General features: G+C 36.8%; 1 protein-coding gene across 10 annotated transcripts in view; it reads right to left on the bottom strand.

Moving 5' to 3' along the window:
- Positions 1-19,868, bottom strand: part of Luc7l2 (LUC7 like 2, pre-mRNA splicing factor) — a 55,879-nt gene that overhangs the window by 28,961 nt on the left and 7,050 nt on the right. For 6 of the 10 annotated variants that reach the window (XM_052173470.1, XM_052173471.1, XM_052173472.1 and 3 more), the window contains 2 exons: positions 9,155-9,225; positions 7,477-7,571 (listed from right to left, as the gene is read on the bottom strand). In XM_052173470.1, coding sequence (XP_052029430.1) covers positions 7,477-7,571; positions 9,155-9,225 — 166 coding nt within the window. Of the gene's footprint in view, positions 1-7,476; positions 7,572-9,154; positions 9,226-12,315; positions 12,384-19,614; positions 19,716-19,868 lie in introns of those variants that run through there. The other 4 variants (XM_052173473.1, XM_052173479.1, XM_052173474.1 and 1 more) reach the window with 3 other exon arrangements.

Below are 19,868 nucleotides of genomic sequence, written 5' to 3'. Positions count from 1 at the left end.
TATATATGTATGTATGTATGTATGTATGTACGTACGTATGTATATGTGTGTATATCAAATAAAAATTTAGAATAATAAAATTTAAAGGATCAAGACCAATGTGCCTAGTAATCTAAGCCTGTAAAATTAGGAAGACTGAAACAGGAAGATGAAGGGCAGTCAGGGCTAACACGGGCTCTAAAAATTAAACAGTCTCTTGCTGGGTATGATGGCACATATAGCCTTAATTATATCATCTGGGAGGCAGAGAGAGATGGATCTCTGAATTCCTGGTCAGCCTGGCTCTAGAGTTTCAGGAGAGCCAGGGCTACAAAGAGCCAACTGTCTTGAGGGAAAATAATCAACTGAACACTCCTTTAGCAAATGGTTCAGAAAGAGTGCTTACACAACACAAAATTAAATTTCTCACACATCCTTGACAAGTGGGAAAAAGAGAGATGGCAAAAAGATAAAATATGTTCCTTATATGTGTGTAATTTAGAAATTAAAGCTATTGGTACGACGGACATGGTGCTCATGAAGTTCAAAGCCAGCCTGGCTATACTACTATTGTAATGCAAGGCTAAGTAAAATTATTGGGAAATAGGTGGGGTGGGAGGTGTGTTACTATGAGACATTTGAACTCTTTGTAATTTTGCTTTTGTTGTTTGTTGTAGTAATAAGTATTAAGAATTCCGGCTTCAGGGAGGAGGGATCCAGGAAAGTGGAAATCATTTGAAATGTAAATAAAGAATATATCAAATAAAAATAAATAAGCCGGGCAGTGGTACACGCCTGTAATCTCAGCATTCTGGGAGGCAGAGGGAGGCGGATTTCTGAATTCGAGGCCAGCCTGGTCTACAGAGTGAGTTCCAGGACAGCCAGGGCTACACAGAGAAACCCTGTCTCGAAAAAACCAAATCCAAAAAACCAAAAACAAACAAATTCAGAAATGTGACAGGATACAGAGAAAAAAAAAAATCCAGGCTTCTTCCCACCTTTGATCATTAATGTTCCTGGATGAAAGATGCACACAGCCTTCATATTTTTACTATGCCTTAGACAGCACAATAGCTGGGCAGCTGCCTACCCTCCATGCTGTCATGTTAAGGGTTTTGGTGTTTTAGATAAGGTTTCTCTGTGTAGCCCTGAATGTCCTCAAACTCAGAGTATATTAATATATGTACACACACACCACACACATACCACTGAAGCAAACTAGGAAGAATAACAGATCTAATTATAAGTAGATGTACAGAAATGTTAAGTATTTTACTGCGATACTATACAAAACTGAAAACAAAATGAGCTCCTGATAGTAGTATTCACTGGATAAGATACTAAAGAATCCTATTATAAAGTCTCATACATGAGTGGGATACTGGCACATATCTTTAATTCCACCACTATGAAGACATAGACAGGAGGATCCCAGTGAGTTCAAAGACAGCCTAGTGAGTTCCAGGACTAGTGAGTTCCAGGACAGTCAAGACTACATAAGGGACCATGTCTCAAAAAATGAATTAGCCAAAAATTATATTATACATGGTTTTTATAAACTTAAGGCAACTATATGAAAAACTCTAAACAATATTATCAAAACAATTTAAACAAAATTCTGTTTCTCAAAACATATACTAGGTGCCAAGTGCTGGTAGCACACGCCTTTATTCCCAGCCCTTGGAAAGCAAAAGTAGGTGGATCTCTGAGTTCAACGCCAAACTGGTCTACAGAATGAGTTCCAGGACAGTCAAGGATACACAGAAATCCTGTCTTGAAAAAGCAAAAACAGAACAGTAATAAATAAAAAAATTCACACATTTTTAAATGGAGAATAAACTTGGATATTATATAAAAATATACTGGGTATTGAACCAAATCCAAAAAAAGAAAAATCTCCATTTATCTCTTATCAACCTTCTGATTCTGAAAAACTCATTTCTCTTTCTTTTCCCAAGTACTTCCCAACTGTTATATAGATCAAATAAGATATTTATGAGGGCTGGAGAGATGGCTCAGCAGTTAAGAGCACTAACTGCTCTTCCAGAGGTCCTGAGTTCAATTTCCAGCAATCACATGGTGGCTCACAACCATCTATAATGGGATCTGTTGCCCTCTTCTGGTGTGTGTCTCATATAAATAAAAATAAATAAACCTTAAAAAAAAAAAGGTGTTTATGAAAACATTTTGAAGGTAACAATGTAGTTACTTGTGTATGTTGATTAATGGAGTTGACAAGTTCAATGCAGACAGTTTTGATCACGGGTACACACCATAGGCCTGTATCTGCTCAGTTCCAAGCCATGCAGTATTATCAGTCAACAAGTGCTGAAGAACAAAGAACATGTTTCCTTGACTCATAACTTTCTAGTGCTTCTATTTTCAAAGCGACTCATAAAAGGTTATTTCTATCAAGTATCAGTATGTATGAGGTATGTTTCCAGGAAAAGTAAAGCCAATTTACACACACTAAAGACTAATAGGCAAAATATTCAGCACATGTTTTGAAAGAATAAATTATATCCTATTTTGAGAACAAAGAGTGACATAACTAGAACCAAATGACTTTTTAAAATGAGGGTTGTGGGAAATGTTCTATATATTCAAAAATATGAATATTAACACAAAAGGATGGGTGGAGAAGAGAACAATAAGCAGAGGAGAATATAGACTACTACAACCCAAAATTAATACCACAACCATCATCAATGGATAGTTGTGGTTGCTCAAACCAGTAGGATTTTCTGAAGGAGAAAACAAGATGATCATAGTTAAGTTCAAGGCCAGCCTGGGCTACTCATGAGCTGGAAGAGTTTGCTCAGTGGTTAAGAACACTGCTGTAGGCGGTGGTAGCGCACACCTGGAATCCCAGCACTTGGGAGGCAGAGGCAGGAGGATTTCTGAGTTCCAGGCCAGCCTGGTCTACTAAATGAGTTCCAGGACAGCCAGGGCTATACAGAGAAACCCTGTCTCAAAAAAAACCAAAAATCAAAAACAAAGAAACAAACAAACAAAAAAGGAACACTTGCTCTTGCAAAGGGCTCAGGTTTATGCCACATGGAAGCTCACTTCCTTGGGCATCAGGCATACATGTGGTATAAAACACTCTTAGACACAAAGTAATAACAAATCTAAATAAGTCAAATAAAAATAGTGAAAAAATACAACAGTTCAATTATAAAAGGAAAGAGAATGGAGGCACCCAGAGTGCTAAAGAAAGGTAAAAGCAGATGGGAACACCACCTATAATCTAAGCTCTTTATATTTTTATTAACTTAAATATTTAATTTATCTTCTTGTATTTTCTTACACAAATTCTAAAAATTCCAAGAGGAAGAATGAGAGATATGCAAATGTGAGTAATGATAATTTAGGTAAAGTATAAACAGCAAGTAATCTGAAAGTAGGAAACTCTCAGAACCTAGTGATCCAGAGATAAACCACAGAATACACAGTGCAGGTTAACATGCATAGTGTTCCACCTACCACCGTTAGGCAGCATTATTTTCTAAAGCACAAACCTCGAGCATCTTGCCCTTGCATTTTGAACCTTCAGTCCTTTCCTTTGTTATTTGTAAAATCACTTACCATCCAAATTTAATGCTTGCTTCAAAACTCAGCTTTAAAATTAGAGAAACCATAACATGACATGCAAAGAGCAGACCTTTAAAATAACAAGAGGTGGGTATGAATTTCAATTACACCACTACTGCTTAAAATAAAGATTTTCCCCCTATAAATTCCAATCCTAACATTCAAAATTAACTTTATGTAGTTTTTCTTAAAGACTATTTTTATTCTTTGACAATTTTATGCATATATGCAATTTATCTTAATCATATCCAACCCCAATTCTCCTTCTACTCTCCTCATATTTCCAGAACTTCCCTTCACTCCTTCCCATTTCATGTACATGGGTATGGGGCCATCCAATTAAACAAGGACAACTTAATGGCAAATTACCAATGTTAAAAATTAATATCTCTCTCTCTCTTTTTTTTTTAAGTATCTGTGAAGAGGAACACTAACAGCAGTCCTGTTTTTTCAAACACTTCACAATTTACTTTCACGTTTGTTTACAAGACGGGGTCTCACTATATAGTCCAAACTGGCCTCAAACTCAGAATCCTGATTCAACTTCCCAAGTGCTGGCAGCACAGGCAAGGAAGTACAACCATCTTAGAATTTTATTTTTTAAATATTATTTATTTAGACACACATAATCCTGGATGCCTTGTAATTTACTCTGTAGATTAAACCTTAAACTCACAGAAATCTATCTGCCTCTGCCTCTGCCTCCCAAAAGCTGGAATTAAAGATGTATGCGCCACCTTGTCCTACAGATCTTAGCATTTTAAATACTTTATCTGTTTATAGTTTTGTATCTGATCTGAGAAATGCAAATGTAGCTTGAAAAGACTAAGGTTCATCTTGCCTCTCAAAGATTATCTTGACTAGAAAAAGACTATCCAAGTAGTACAGAGAACAAGTATCATAGTGGGATTCAGAAGCAAAACTATTATGCAATCATGTATAAGTTTGACAAATACAAATTCATAGACACTGGCTATTCTAGGTAGAGAAAAAAAGATGAAAAATGAGAAACATACTATGAAAGAAAAGCAATGATAAAAATAAGTCCACTAACTTATTCAGGTGACAGGTAGGAAGGACAAGGATTTGTTTTACATTATATATGAAACAGGAAAAAAAGTACAAATTTTTAATGCAGAAATAACATATGACCCTAGTGTGGTGGCATACAAGTATAATATCCTAACACTGCAGAGGCAAAAAGCAGAACTGATACATCTTCCAGACCAGCCTGTTTTACATATTTCTACAAGTTCTAGGACAGCCAGAGCTAAGCAGTGAGACTCCTAAAATTTTTAACACTACAATTATACGATTATATTGTTTTGTATTTGTTGGTAGGACTTCAGAGATTTTTTTGGGGGGAGGGGATAGACAAGGTCTCCTGGAGCCCAAGCTTCAACTACCGAGCCATCTATCTCAGCCTCCTCCATGTTGGAATCATGAGCATGCATCACCATTCATGGCTACATATGACATTTATAAAAACAAATACTGTGAGTTTGCTTTACTTTTTCCATTAGACGCTTATTAACCTGGATCCCTTTTTAACCCTCTCAATTTCTTCCTCTACTCAATTCCAGTATAACTAAAGTTTTATTACTCCAACATTACTAAAATAAATTAATAAAATAAATATAACAAATATAAATACCCGTCTCACTTTGCAAGTTTTACCATATATATTATTTCAATAAACTTACACTTATATACCTGTATTTTTCCTACATATCAAATTCTTTTTTCATCAAACATTATATGGCTGTGATAGTTTGTATATTCTCATCCCAGGGAGTGGCACTATTAAAGGTGTAGCACTGTCAGAGTGGGTGTGGCGTTGTTGTAGTAGACACCAACTCCAACCTGTGTCACTGTGGGTGACACCCTCATCCCAGCTGCCTGGAAGCCAGTATTCAGCTAGCAGCCTTCAGATGAAGATGTAGAACTCAGCTCCTCCTGAACCAGGCCTGCCTGAATGCTACCATGTTCCCATCTTGATGATAATGGACTGAACCTCTGAATCTGTAAGCCAGACCCAATTAGATGTTGTCTTTTATAAGACTTTGCCTTGGTCATGGTGTCTGTTCACAGCAGTAACACCTTAACTAAGACAATGATCAAAGGGAAAAAATTGAAGCCCAGTCTCTTCTTGTGTGCTGGGTGCCCTGGAATTTGGTATGCAGCCCAAGCTATCCCCAAACTTGCAATCCTCTCGAATACTAAAATTATAGGAATGGAGGATGGGGTGATGGAGCAATTGTTAGAAGCATTTGCTGCTCTTCCAAAATAAGTGAATTCCCATCATCAACATCAAATGGCTCCCAACCATTTTAATTTACAACTCCAGGGAATCTGATGCATTTATGTACAAATGCCCACACACTTACAAATAATTTAAAAGAAAAGCCTAAAAAATAAAAGGAATGTGCTACTATACCCACTCAAAAGGCTATAATTCTATATAGGCCAAGCAAAACATTAACTGCTTTTAAAAGTTATTTTTCTTTAAAAAAAAAAATTGTTGGGGGAACAGGTGTGACTCTGTCTACTTGTAAACCAAATGAATGCAGTGACTCCAAGGCCAGAAGAAGGTGTTGGATTTCCTAGGACTGGAATTAAGAGTGTTATGAGCTGTCATGTGGGCGCTAGGAACTGAACCCAGATCCTCTGGAAGCACAGCCAAAGCTCCTAACCAAGTCACCACCACTCGAGCCCCTTAAAAGTTACCTCAATTGGGCTTGGTTGACCAGACCAGTCATCTCAGCTGTTCTGAGAAGGACTGAAGGATTTTAAAAATAAGTTCAAGGCAGCATGAGCCAGAGAGATCTTTTCTCAAAATAAAAATACAAAGAGGATTAGGCATGCACCATGCTCAGTATAGAGTTCTTTTCCCTGCATTCTTAGAAAAGGCCCTAGATTTCATGCCAGTAAGCATCCCCACAGACCCAAAGTTCTCTTAATGAGTCATCACTTTTTAGTGGGCTGGCTGGGAAGAGTGGTAAATACCTTTAATCCCAACACTTGGGAAACAGATGCAGGTGGATCAATGTCAATTTAAGGCCAGGTTGGTCTATAGAGTGAGAATGGTGTCCCTACCTTCCCCCAACAAAAGATTATCAACTCATTCTTTTTGTACTGTATTTTAAAAAAAATCTGTACAATGGAGAACTTCAAAGTGTTTGATGTTTGTGGCTAATCAACTGTATGTATATTTGAAAGTACTTCAAGTTTGTTTTTATTAGCATGTGTTTGATTTGTTCTATAATTAACTCTATCCTCCCTTTTCAATCAAGAGCCTCAAAAAACACAGTAGTTTCCTTAGACTTTTTCTTTTTTTTTCCTGGTTTTTTCGAGACAGGGTTTCTCTGTGTAGCCCTGGCTGTCCTAGAACTCACTCTGTAGACCAGGCTGGCCTAGATCTCAGAAATCCGCCTGCCTCTGCCTCCCAAGCGCATTCCAGATATTTCTGGCAAATGAGAAATAAAACCAGGGTCAAGAGTTATCCCCTAACAATTCCCCATCAGCAAGTGTATCTGTGAAGGGAGGTTACTCATAATTTCAATCAAATTTTAAAGTTAAAGGATCAAATCCTCTATGCCATTTAAAAATAAAGGATGGGGGACAGTGACCCCGTGAGAACTTGCCACTGTCAAAATATTTCCTTCATCCCTCTCCAGAAGAGAGGAGGAAATAAGAAAAAGTACCTGATACAGAGTCCCAACTCCTACTACGAATGTATAAAATGCCCAAAATGCTATAATATCACCCCAGTCTTTAGTTATGTACAAACCATAGTCTTATATATTGGTTGATCTGTCTTCTGTCAGCCTACAGACAGAAAAGGCTTTTTACCAATAACTTCATTTTTCTGGCACACTAGTAATAAAATAAATGACCACGTACTGTTCCAGAAAGGACATCATGGGGGCAACAGTTGAGAAGGTGGCTCTTGCATACTCTGTCATCGCTGAATTTGATTCGCTGACGAGTAGTATCTCCTGTAATATAGAAAAGTTAATAATATTCAAGGTTAGACAACTAGTCAGTATTTATTTTTTGAAAGTCCTAGTTATTACTAGCTTTTGGTGTGTGACTATCTATATACACACACTTATAAATCAACCCAGGAGGGATTAGTTTTTTATAAACCACCCTATAGAGAAACTATTTTAGACAACATGCAGTTGCAGTCTATGTACTGCAAATGTAATTCAAATAAATAGTCAAAGTGGGAAAGCAAAGCATTCTGTTAAATAAAAGTACTTCAGAAAAGCATAGGATTTTAGAGCAGGAATGGACTTTATAGGTTATCAAGTCCAACTCCTTCACATTGCAGATCAGAAAATGAGGCCCCAAGAGGTTAAGCAACTTGCAGAAGACCCACCAAGAGTTTCTACTGGTATACAATGGTCTCTTCTTGACAGTAAGCACTAATTTATTTTGTAATTATTTACATTAATTGAAAAACATAAAAGTAATCTTGCAAACATTGCATACACACTGCGAATCCCCACTGAACCCCAGACGCCATTTCTTCCACTACTTTGCTCCAGTTGAAGTGTCTCCCTTTTGCTGCTGGGAGGAGTTAGAGGGTAGAATAAGGTGTTTAAGAGCGTACAAACCTGGAAGAAGGACTTATACACCAGTCAAACAAAGGCACATTGCCTAAATGAAATGTTAACTTTAATACCTCCAAAGATTCCTTACTTCCAAGTTTTATGTGGTCTGTACTATATTGACAAACCAGGCAAAATAAAATACATTTTGTGCTCATATTAAAAAGAAAAAAAAGAAAGAAAAAAAAACCCACACAACTCCTAAGCAACAGAAATAACCAAACCTGCTTATCAAATATTTAAAGAATCTAGAAAAAGGAAAGATAACTAACTAGAGTAACAAAATACAAATGTTAGTTACAACTTTTTTGCTTAGAATTTCTGAAGAAATAAAAGAAAAACTCACAGGGTCATGTCCTCTATGCAGAATGATATGCCCTAAAAACTGTAATTTAGCCTTAAATTGGTACACTATTAAAGGAAAACCTACTGATGAATTACTGAAGCAAAAACAGCTGAAACAAACCAAAAGAGATTGTAAAAACTTTCTGCAGTTCGCATGATACCTAGAGCACTCCAAACATTTCAACTAGGAAGTAATTCTTAAATTAAATTCTGTATTTTCACACATGAGTAACAAACAAACAAAAAAAATCCAACTTTACCCCTTTCAAGTGGTCTTATATTGTAGAGTTTAACTTAATCCAACTAAACACTGTGGGGTAAGATTTTGTTCAAATTGTTTTAACTTGATTAAGAAGATTTAAAGAACATTCTAATTTGCAACTAGGACATATACATTTTTAAGATAATATTGCTAAATCATAGCTTCAGAGCAGTTCAACAATAGGTTTTCTGAGGCTAGTCTCTAGTAGGTTATTTGTGACACAATTTGGAATAATCCATTTAGTGTTCAAGCCTGCTACTATAATATAGGTTACTTTGATGGTCTTTTATTTCCTTTTAAACACAACTGCTTCTGTTCCACATTCATTAACACATCTGAAAAGTTAGTGATAACTCACGGCTCGGCGAATGCGGGGCCTTTCTGAAACTCCCTTGCAGATTGAAGTAGGCAGGCATAGATACATTGAACCTTTACAAATAAAACAAGGGGCCAGATTGTTCAGTTTGTATAGAATAGACTCTGCCAGCAATTTCAATACAGCACCTAGAAGTACATGTTGACTGTAAAGATTCTTGTATATAAAAACAAAAGTGAACAAAATCAGAGTGTTCGTTTTTTTGTTTTGTTTGTGGTTTTTATTTTGGTTTTGTTTTTTTAACAAGTGATTTAACAAATATAAGCCCAGAGAAAATTATGACTGGAGATAACAAAAGCCCAAGACTGGAGCTCTACAAGTGGCCCTTAGGCTATGTGAGAAATATCTCTTTAAAATATGTTTCAATGAAGACTAGTCAGTGCCTCAAGCTCATATCAGAACCAAACTATCATAAGCTTACACCAGAAAGTAAAAAATACAGTAGTAGCTTTTTGACCATAGAAAAACTTTAAAACATGATTATGTTAAGAAGTTTAAAAGTGATACTATTTTAGGGGGTAGGGAACACTTAGAAATCTCAGACTCGCCCTGCTATAAATTATCTAAGCTTTTTGGTGTTGAAGCAGCAGAGTCAATTCAATCAATTACAAAACATGGCTCATGGGTATAAGGATTATATTTAAGTGAGGTCTTAGAATAAAGTTAATATTTATAGAAGGTTTAATAATCAAACATCAATGCTTAAGAAATCACATTAAATATAATAAGGTATGCATGCCCTGAAGATACTATCAGATAAAGTATGAACAATGACAAATATAGAATAGCCTTGGTGAGTTTTAAAATAATGAAGGATCTATAGCTATAAATGGCAAAAAAAAAAATCACCTAAACTACCACACTGAAAATAAGTAGGTATTCCATAAACATTTGATAACTATAGCAAAATTATCAAATATAGCTTTCAGATATTAGCCATTATAAAAATCTTTTTAATGAAATAATAAAACTAGAAGTAAAAGATATGACAAAGAGGGACTTGCAAGTGAGTATCTGTCTATTGTTTCTTAAAGTTCTATTTAGGGAGACTTTATGCTTAATATTTTTAAAACAATTTGGCTACAAGATCATTCAACATTTGAATAAATTTGGGCTTATGACATAAGTATAATTTAACTACACACTTCTGAAACAGAAATGCTTGTAATTTTTATTTCTGTCACAGTATCTGGCCCAAACCATGTTTTTCAAACCAGGTAAAATAGTACCTTTAAATGGGGGAAAAAAAAAGGGGGGGGGACTAGAAATAGGCGGTGACTATGAATAAAATATCCTTATAATGTAGGATTTTATCAATTCAACATGCTTTATTCTGTTTTTCCTGGTCACTGAATCATTAAAAAAAAAAAAAATCTGAACTATTTCCCCTAATAAATTCTCCTATGTTTAAAAACTAATAATGGGAGAAACTGCCCTGTCAATAATAGATCTTAATCATAGAATAAACCTATTTGTGACTCTATCCTCTGTGCTACAAAAAGGAAAAAAAAAAAACAAATATTCTGCTCCTAAGGAGACGCATTTTCATTAGATAAATAGGACATACAAATAACAGTAACACAAAATAGTATAATCCAAGTGCCAAAGAGATATTTTGAACTACCAGCAAAAGGTTGGAGAAAGTGGGAAAGGCTTCATGGAATAAGTAGAAGCCAAAATCTGAATACTACACACAAGACTTAGAAGATGAGCACTCCAGACTAGAATAGTTAGTATTTTTGACAAATTTACAAAGGTTTGAAGATTTGGGGAACAGTAAGTAAACTATAATCAGCTTTGTTACATAGCTGAGTACATCTGGAAATACACAAATTAGAGCCAAAGATACAATTTTTGGAGGGTGAAATTTGGTATCTTAAAAACTTTCTTCAATCCATATTTATAGCCAGGCAGTAGTGCTGCATACCTGTAATCCCAGCACTCTGGGATTTCTGAGTTCAAGGCCAGCCTGGTCTACAGAGTGAGTACCAGGTCAGCCAGGGCTACACAGAGAAAAGAAACCCTGTCTCGAAAAATACAAATCCAAAAAACCAAAAAACCAAAAAACCAAAAAACCAAAAAAAAAAAAAAAAAAAAAAAAAAAGAAAAGAAAAATTTTAAATGAGGCAATTAGATCAAGTTGAATCAAAAACAAATTATCTTACCTATAAAAGCAGGTCTCCCTATCCTATGACCTCCACAAAAATTAATTAAGCTAATGACAATGGCAAGGTTTTTGAGTAAGGAATTAGACCTTCATTTATTTATTTATTACATAATCTTTTAAAGATTTACTTATCTATGAGTATCTAGTGTATCTATATGTACCCCTATATACCACAATAGTTGAGAGCCACCATGTGGTTGCTGGGAACAGAACTCAGGACCTCTGGAAGAGTACACAGTGCTCTTAAGCTCTGAGTCATCTTTCTAGCTCAACTTTCTTATTTTTGAGGCAGGGTCTCATGTCGCTCAAGTTGCCCATGAACTCACTATAAAAAATGGCTATGATTCTGATGTTCCTGCTCTACACCCCCAAGTGCTGAGATTATATAGGCCTGCACCACCAGGCATCTGCTTTAGAATTTTGGGTGGCCACAAGTTTTTCATTTGAATAGAAGCACAAAAAGTTCTAACAATGATGTCCACCAAACAACCATCTTCACAATTATGATTTCATTGCCTTCTTTTGTTCAATCCCCTCTCAGGTGTCATAAATTCTAACAATTCATAACACTTGTATAAAAAGTTTATAATAAAAACTGAAATGCATACTTCGTTAACTGAACCTAAGGTGGCACTAAGATATTAGTTTCACTCTGATATATAGATTGGCCTCCTTATCAAACTGTACTCAATACTGCTATCAAAATTTCCTTCAATTTATTGTGAAGGAAATAGAACCCCATTGCAATACCCAATATGAAATTATGATCCCACTACCTGATATAAATTCTATTAGTAGGACATAAAACCTTAGCCTACGTGATATCTGACATTGTACACAATGCATGCTATTTTCCCAAAACCCGTGCCCCCTCCCCCTCAATATTTCCCACCCTCTCCCTCCCCTGACAAACAATAAGCCAAATCAACTTTCATAAATTCAGGTGCTATTTAAAAACATCAAAATTTTACTTTACCCATTCTCTCCGATGCTCCCTGTATTTTTTTAAGCTGTGAGTGGATGACCATGCTATGTGATCAACAACTGTGAAGTTAGCAAAAGTGAACTGAGTTTAGTATTGTAATTTCAAAAGAACCTTAAAGTTTGTAATACTTGACATATTTAATGGTAGGCAGAATCCTATCTTACTGTATATATTATCAGGCATTAACGGCAAGCAATTTATAAAAGCAGTCAATATTTCTTTGTACAGATTTAGCTTAGAGCTCAGCTTCAGGAAAACAAAGAAGAGCAACAACACATCAACATACAAAGCAACAGATGTACCCTGTATCTATAAATGAAGGCAGAAGCAGAGACAAGGAAGCTCTCCCACATTTTCTAGTGTGACAAAGTGTCCACCACCACCATTTGTAGATGTTTCTAGGACCTTTTATCACTCAGTTAACTTGGGACACAGCAGGTCCCTTCCCTCTGAATAAGATCCACACCCTTCAGTGATAGTAAAGGTAGAGCTAGAAAGAGAACAGAAACCAGCAGCATCTTGTTTACCTAACCTCTCTCTTGAATCCCCAAATACAGGGGAAGCATTATAACCCTTCCTTCCAATATAAATTCCACTTCCACATAATAGTGTAGGAATTACATAAAAATCTATGGTCAGTTTCTAGTCTACTGCAGGGATAATTTAAGGTGTGCAAAAATTAAACCCAGGTCTTCACATGAGCCAAGGTAACTACAGGAGTCAATCTGATCATTCTTATATAATCCTCCTTGCACCTTACCTGTGTCACCTATCTTTCTAAGTTTTTCAACATTCATCTATATAAATCTTTTTGGCAACTAGTTTTTGCTTGAGACAGAAAAGCTGGCTCATGATCCTTCTGCCTCAGTCTCTCCAAGTGCTGAAAATATAGGTGTATAGCACCACACAGCTTCTAATTACTTTTGGTTTATGTGTATGAGTTTTGTCTGCAGGTATGTATGGGTATCACACATTACCTGGTGCTCTAAGTTGAGAAGAGGGCAGAGAATGCCCTGGCACTGAAGTTACAGTTGTGAGATGTTATATGAGTGCTGGGAACTAAACCAGAGTCCTCCACAAGGACAGCAAATGCTCTTAACCACTGAGCCACCTTTCCAGCCCTAATTGGTTTTTTTTTTTTGTTTTTTGTTTTTTTTTTTTTTTTTGAGACAAAGTCTCATGTAGCCCAGGATGGCCTAGAACTCATGCAGACAAGGATAATTATGAACTTCTGTTCTATTTTCACCTGCCAAGTGTTGGAATTACAGGAATGTATCACCATGTCCAGTTTTTGTAGTTTCTTTTTAAAATACTTATTTCTCTCTTCATATTACCTTAATAAGTATATCTAATTTGACCTACTGTATATGTAAGCAACTTAAAGTGTATAAGAAAACAATGATATTTTAATATAATCAAAGATGCTTTGAAAACTATTTAATATACCTTAATATATTTTGTACTTCTGTAAGATGTTTCTTTCTGAATGAGTAATGTCCCACTGAACACTATTAGCAGCTTTCTCTCTCTTTAGGAAATGTAAACATAAGACTACTACACAGTTTCAAAAAGGCAGTATTTCTTCATAGTATTCTGGTTAATATAGTCTTATATGTTAATTATCACCAATAGCAGCCAGGCGTTGTGGCGCACGCCTGTAATCCCAGCACTTGGGAGGCAGAGGCAGGCGGATTTCTGAGTTTGAGGCCAGCCTGGTCTACAGAGTGAGTTCTAGGACAGCCAGGACTACACAGAGAAACCCTGACTCAACCCCCCCCCCCCAAAAAAAAAATCACCAATAGCTACTAGTATAACTCCAACCATAATCCTCTTGACAAGCTTAAAAAGAACAATGGTTATTATAAGGAAAAAACTTCCAAGGTAAATATGGGGCGTGGGAGAGCTAGGAGTTAGAAACAAACATAGTATGCAACCCTGGCTGTTCTCAAACTCACAATTCTTCTGCCTCAGTCCTCCAAGTACTGGAATTACAAGCATGTACTACCACACCTAGCTAGTAATATCAGTGATATTGGATATAATCAAAGACTATTGATATTTTTCAAACTTTTAAAATCTAAATCACTTATGAATGAAAACCTGTGTAACAAAATATTAAAAAAACAAACCTGAAGCCGGGCAGTGGTGGCGCACGCCTGTAATCCCAGCACTCTAAGAGGCAGAGGCAGGCGGATTTCTGAGTTCGAGGCCAGCCTGGTCTACAGAGTGAGTTCCAGGACAGCCAGGGCTACACAGAGAAACCCTGTCTCAAAAAAAAAACAAATCCAAAAAACCTGGAGAAAAGGCAACTATAAGATGCTAACAGAATAGCAATAATGAAAATATAAGAACAGAAATTCTAAAGAAACTACATTCCAAGGCTATGCTCCAACCTTGTCTTTTCTCATTATACAAAGCAAAGGGTCTTGACAAAAAAAAAATTGTACCATTATATTTTTGTGGACAACTACGTCAGGAGTTTTTTCATCAGCATACTTCTCAGACTTAAAAAGACACATTACAAAATCTAAGTGTTGACTTAGAATTGGAACAGTTAATACAAAACTAGGCACAGTGCCTCATGAGCAGCCTCAGAATTTGGGAGACTGAGACAGCACTGCCAATAAGTAAGCTTGAAGCCAGTGGTACTACATAGTGAGTTCTAGACCAAACTGAGGAGCTATAGAGTGAGCCCTTCACTCAAAATATTTTTAATAAGATTATACAGAATTTAACATGCATGTCAAAATTACAGCCTGCTAAAACTTTATTTTGACACAGAGTTGAAGTTCAATTCTGATACAGTAACACTTGTACTCTGGTTATCTGGTGCCTTCTATCCAGAGTTTTTCTACAAACAAAATTAGAAGTAATAGAAGCTATGTTTTTTTTTTCTTATTCTTTTAATTTTTTTCTTTTCAGATGGGGTATCTCACTATGTAGACCAGGTTAGCTAGAACTTATGATTCTTCTGCCTCAGTTTCTCAACTGCTGGAATTACAGATGTATAGCAAGCACCCATCCACATTAAAGGCTGTCTTAGGAAATTGCTGAAAAGAACCAATGATGATACAATTAGCTGATTTATTCATTAAAAAGTCTCTCAAAGAGGTGGGTGTGGTAGGGCTCATCACTAATCCAAGCAATTCTGAAGCTGTTCTAGGCTATCAGGGAATAGAGAATGAGTGAAACAAACAAGTCACAAATTGTTCAAAATGACTATAAACATCAAGGAAAACATTCCCAAATCAAAAATCAATAAAGAAAAAAAAAGAGAGAGTACTAGTGACAACATAAGGACAAGTTAAAATGAAAAACACGTATCAGGAAGGAGATGTAAGCCTTAAAACTACAAAATAGCACAGCAGAAAAACTGTAGTATCGAACATATATCACATACAAGAGCTGCCTCTGGGGACTCTGCCATTCACTTTAAAATATGAGCAAAATATACCAAGTACTACTTGTTCATTCATATAGGTGTTTTGTTTTCAAAATCAGATAACTATAATCGGTATCAAAAGAATGTGTCACTTAAACATAAGTGTTAATTTGTAAATATTAAAATATATCAGATTATTTTTTTGTCTATCTAGGATTACTGGTAGCTCATACCTGTGATCCAAGCACTCAGAAGATAGAGGCAGGAGATCACCTAAAATTAAGGCCAGCCTGGGCAAGACAGACAAGACAAAGAAATGAAGCCTACACACACCAAATTTCTGAAAAAAATAACAACTTGGAAGATAGAGACAGGAAGGTCTTTGTGAATTTCAGGTGAGGTTCATCTATATAGAGATTTCCAGGACAGCCAGGACTACATAGAGAGACCATATGAGGGAGGTGGGGGAAGAAAATATGAATTGAGGGATGCCAAGGAAAGTAGTTGAAATTCTACTGCTATTAATTACGCCTTAAAATGAGTCAATCAACAATCAATGACTACCACCATGGGTAAACAGCCCAGCAGTTAAAGGAACTCAGATGCTCCTACAGAGGACCTAGGCTTGACTCTCCACACCCACCAGGCTGGTCATCCACTGCCTGGGACTCCACTTCCAGGGGCCTTTTTCTGCCTTCTTCTGGTACTGTACACATGTGCACATACACATAAGTATACGTACACACACAAATGAATTTAAAAACAAAAAGAACACAAGACAAAACACCACTGTGGTCAATACTCCCTCGAATATTACAAATTAAATTGCAACACAAACTCTCTATACTATTAACAGTTTCTAGAGTCTAAGATAAAACATCTCTTTCCTAGCAAGTATATCCCTCTCTGTTCCTTAAATCACATCATGTTCTCTCAGTTTCTATTACCGCATTCTCATTTCACACTGTCACTGTGTTTGTGACATCCTGCAAAACTAGTGGCTCTCATGAACCAACACTAAAGGAAAATGAGAAACCAAGATAAATAATTTCATTCTGCAGGTCTAGATGATCTCCCAAGAAATGACCAAGAACTCGCTAGTTTACAAGTTTTGTTGTTTCTAGTTAGTCATTGCTATTCATAGGCCCAGATATACACTGGATATAGAGACTGGCAAGTAATTTTACATCTTACATGAAAACCTAGGACAGTATTTTCCAAAATATGGAATTGGTACAAGGTGATTTGGGATATCATTCAATTTCATAAACAAGATACTTACCACCCAGTAAGAAACATTAACTCAAGAAAGAAGTTTCTTCTGGGCAATGTTACCTATTTAATATTGACCTGACAAACTAGCTTTAAGCATATGGAATTTTAAGTGACAAGGATCCAAGCTGGGCATGGTGGTATACCCCCTTGATCCTAGCACTTGAGAAGCAGAGGTTGACATATCTCTGTATTGAGGCCAGCCTGTTGTTCTACATTCAGAGTTCCTGGCGAGCCAAGGCTACATTGTGATGCCCTGTCTCAAAAAAAAAAAAAAAAAAAAAAAAAAGTCTAGTTCTATTAATATGCCTTTCTATTTGTCTTTATTTTTATGGCAATACAAATGTCTTTTTAAAATTAATTTAAGCACAAACCTGTAATGACAACTCCTTGAAGAAGCAGGACCACAATTTCAAAGTCTGCCTAGAGCTATACAGGCCAGCTTGATATACACACTAAAACCTGTCTAAAACACCAAGTGCTTGCCTAGCTTGTATAAGACCAGAGGACCAATACTCAGCACCACCCCACCAAAAGCTTGTGCACATACACACATAAAACTTAAAATTTTTAGAAAGTTAGTTGACAAAAAATATTTTGTCTGTAGTGGTGGTACATGCCTTTAATCTCAGCACTCAGGAAGCAGAGAAAAGTGATCTTTAGAGTTCAAGGTCAATTTGGTCTACAGAGCAACTTTCAGGACAGCCAGGGCTACACAAAAAAAGTCCTGTCTCATAAAAAAAAAATCAAAATGTATTAATAGGAAACAATAAAAACAAACAAACAGACGCCGGGCGGTGGTGGTGTACTCCTGTAATTCCAGCACTCTGGGAGGCAGAGGCAGGCGGATCTCTGAGTTGAGGCCAGCCTGGTCTATAGAATGAGTTCCAGGACAGCCAGGGCTACACAGAGAAACCCTGTCTCGAAAAAAACAAATCCAAAAAACCAAAACCAAACAAACAAACAAAATCCAGTAAGAGTGGGAAACATTTATCTACTTGAATTTTCAGTGTGCATCAAAACCGTGAGAGCCAAGCAAGGTACCTTTAATCTCAGCACTCAGGAACAGAAAGAGTTGGATCACAGTTCCAGGACAGCCTAGTTAACATAAGAAGGTCCTGTGCCAGCCAGGCGTGATGGCACAGGCCTTTGACCCCCAGCACTTGGGAGGCAGAGGCAGGTGGATTTATGAGTTCAAGGCCAGCCTGGTCTACAGAGTGAGTTCCAGGACAGCCAGAACCACACAGAGAAACCCTGTCTTGAAAAACCAAAAGAAGGTCCAGTACCATACAGATTCACTCTCAAAAAAAAAAAAAAAAAAAAAAAGAAGCCGGGTGGTGGTGGCGCACACCTGTAGTCCCAGTACTCTGGGAGGCAGAGGCAGGGACAGCCAGGGCTATACAGAGAAACGCCGTCTAGAAAAAACAAACAAACAAACAAACAAACAAAAGAAAAAGGAAAAAAGCTCCTCTCCCCTTACCCTACTCCCCCCTCTCTCTCCATTCTCTTCCGGGCTCCACTCTACTTTTCCTCCCTCCCTCCACCCCCTTTCTGTCTCTACTACCCCTTCAATTCCCCTCCCATGCCCTAAACTATTCTATACAAAAATATAAATGAAGGAAGGAAGGAAGGAAGGAAGGAAGGAAGGAAGGAAGGAAGGAAGGAAGGAAGGAAGGAAGGAAGGAAAAAAGGAAGGAAGGAAGGAAGGAAGGAAAAAAGGAAGGAAAAAAGGAAGGAAGGAAGGAAGGAGTCACAAGACTTTCTTAAACCTAATTGTTGCCATGCATCTCAAGAATAAACATTTGAGCTGGGCGGTGGTGGCGCACGCCTTTAATCCCAGCACTTGGGAGGCAGAGGCAGGTGGATTTCTGAGTTAGAGGCCAGCCTGGTCTACAGAGTGAGTTCCAGGACAGCCAGGGCTACACAGAGAAACCCTATCACAAAAAAAAAAAAAAAAAAACAACCAACCAACCAACCAACCAACCAACCAAACAAACAAACATACATTTGATAGTCTGGAACACACTGTGATCCAGAACAGTAGCTAACAAATGGTTTGGTGTTTTTGTTTTGTTATTCTTTTTTTTTTTTTTGGGGGGGGGGTCTTAGAGTTTGAAACAATCTCATTCTGTAGCCCAGCTGGCTTGAAACACGGAAACTCTCCTGCCTTAGCCACTCACTAAGCAGAATTACAGGTATGAGACACTATATCTGGCCAAATAAGTGTTTATTTGTAGAGTGTTTTGTCCAGCATGCATGAAACCCTCAGTTTGATGCCCAGTAAACAAAATTAGATGAGATAGCCCATGCCTATAATTCTATCATTCTCAAGCCAGTCAGGAAGATCAGAAGTTCAAGGTCATCCTGGGATATAGGAATTTCTATTTTGTATTTCTAAAAATAAATTTATAAAAACTAAACCTTTATTTAAAACATCTTTAAGCACTAACTGTAAAGGGTATAATATATAGACGACAGAACAGAATACAACACAAAACTTGGTACAGTATGTATCCTCTATAAATACCCCCCCTCCCTAACTGAAAATCAACGCTTTGGATAGTTTAACTCTTAAAATATAAAATTGAGGCCTACAGAAATCTGAGGTCTCAAGAAAATAAAAACAAACAATTTACCATATTCTTGAGACAGGATAAAAGAGTCAGCAAGGGCAGCTGGTTAAATTCTTTTCACGTTGAGTCAAATAGGTCAAACATCAGTTGTACATGGTTCACAACTAAATTAAAACATATGGGTCAATAGAGTGTTTTCTACAAAAAAAAAATAAGTTAAGTTCTTTCTCTGGCCAATGTTAAGAAACAAGATACATTTACTCAATTGACTGAACTACATGTTACTTTCTGATGCCTTTGATATGTTATTCAGCTAA

The sequence above is a fragment of the Apodemus sylvaticus genome, chromosome 2 (genome assembly GCF_947179515.1).
Source record: "Apodemus sylvaticus chromosome 2, mApoSyl1.1, whole genome shotgun sequence".
In the NCBI taxonomy this organism is placed as follows: Eukaryota; Metazoa; Chordata; class Mammalia; order Rodentia; family Muridae; genus Apodemus; species Apodemus sylvaticus.
This window is presented reverse-complemented; position numbering and strand designations above follow the sequence as displayed.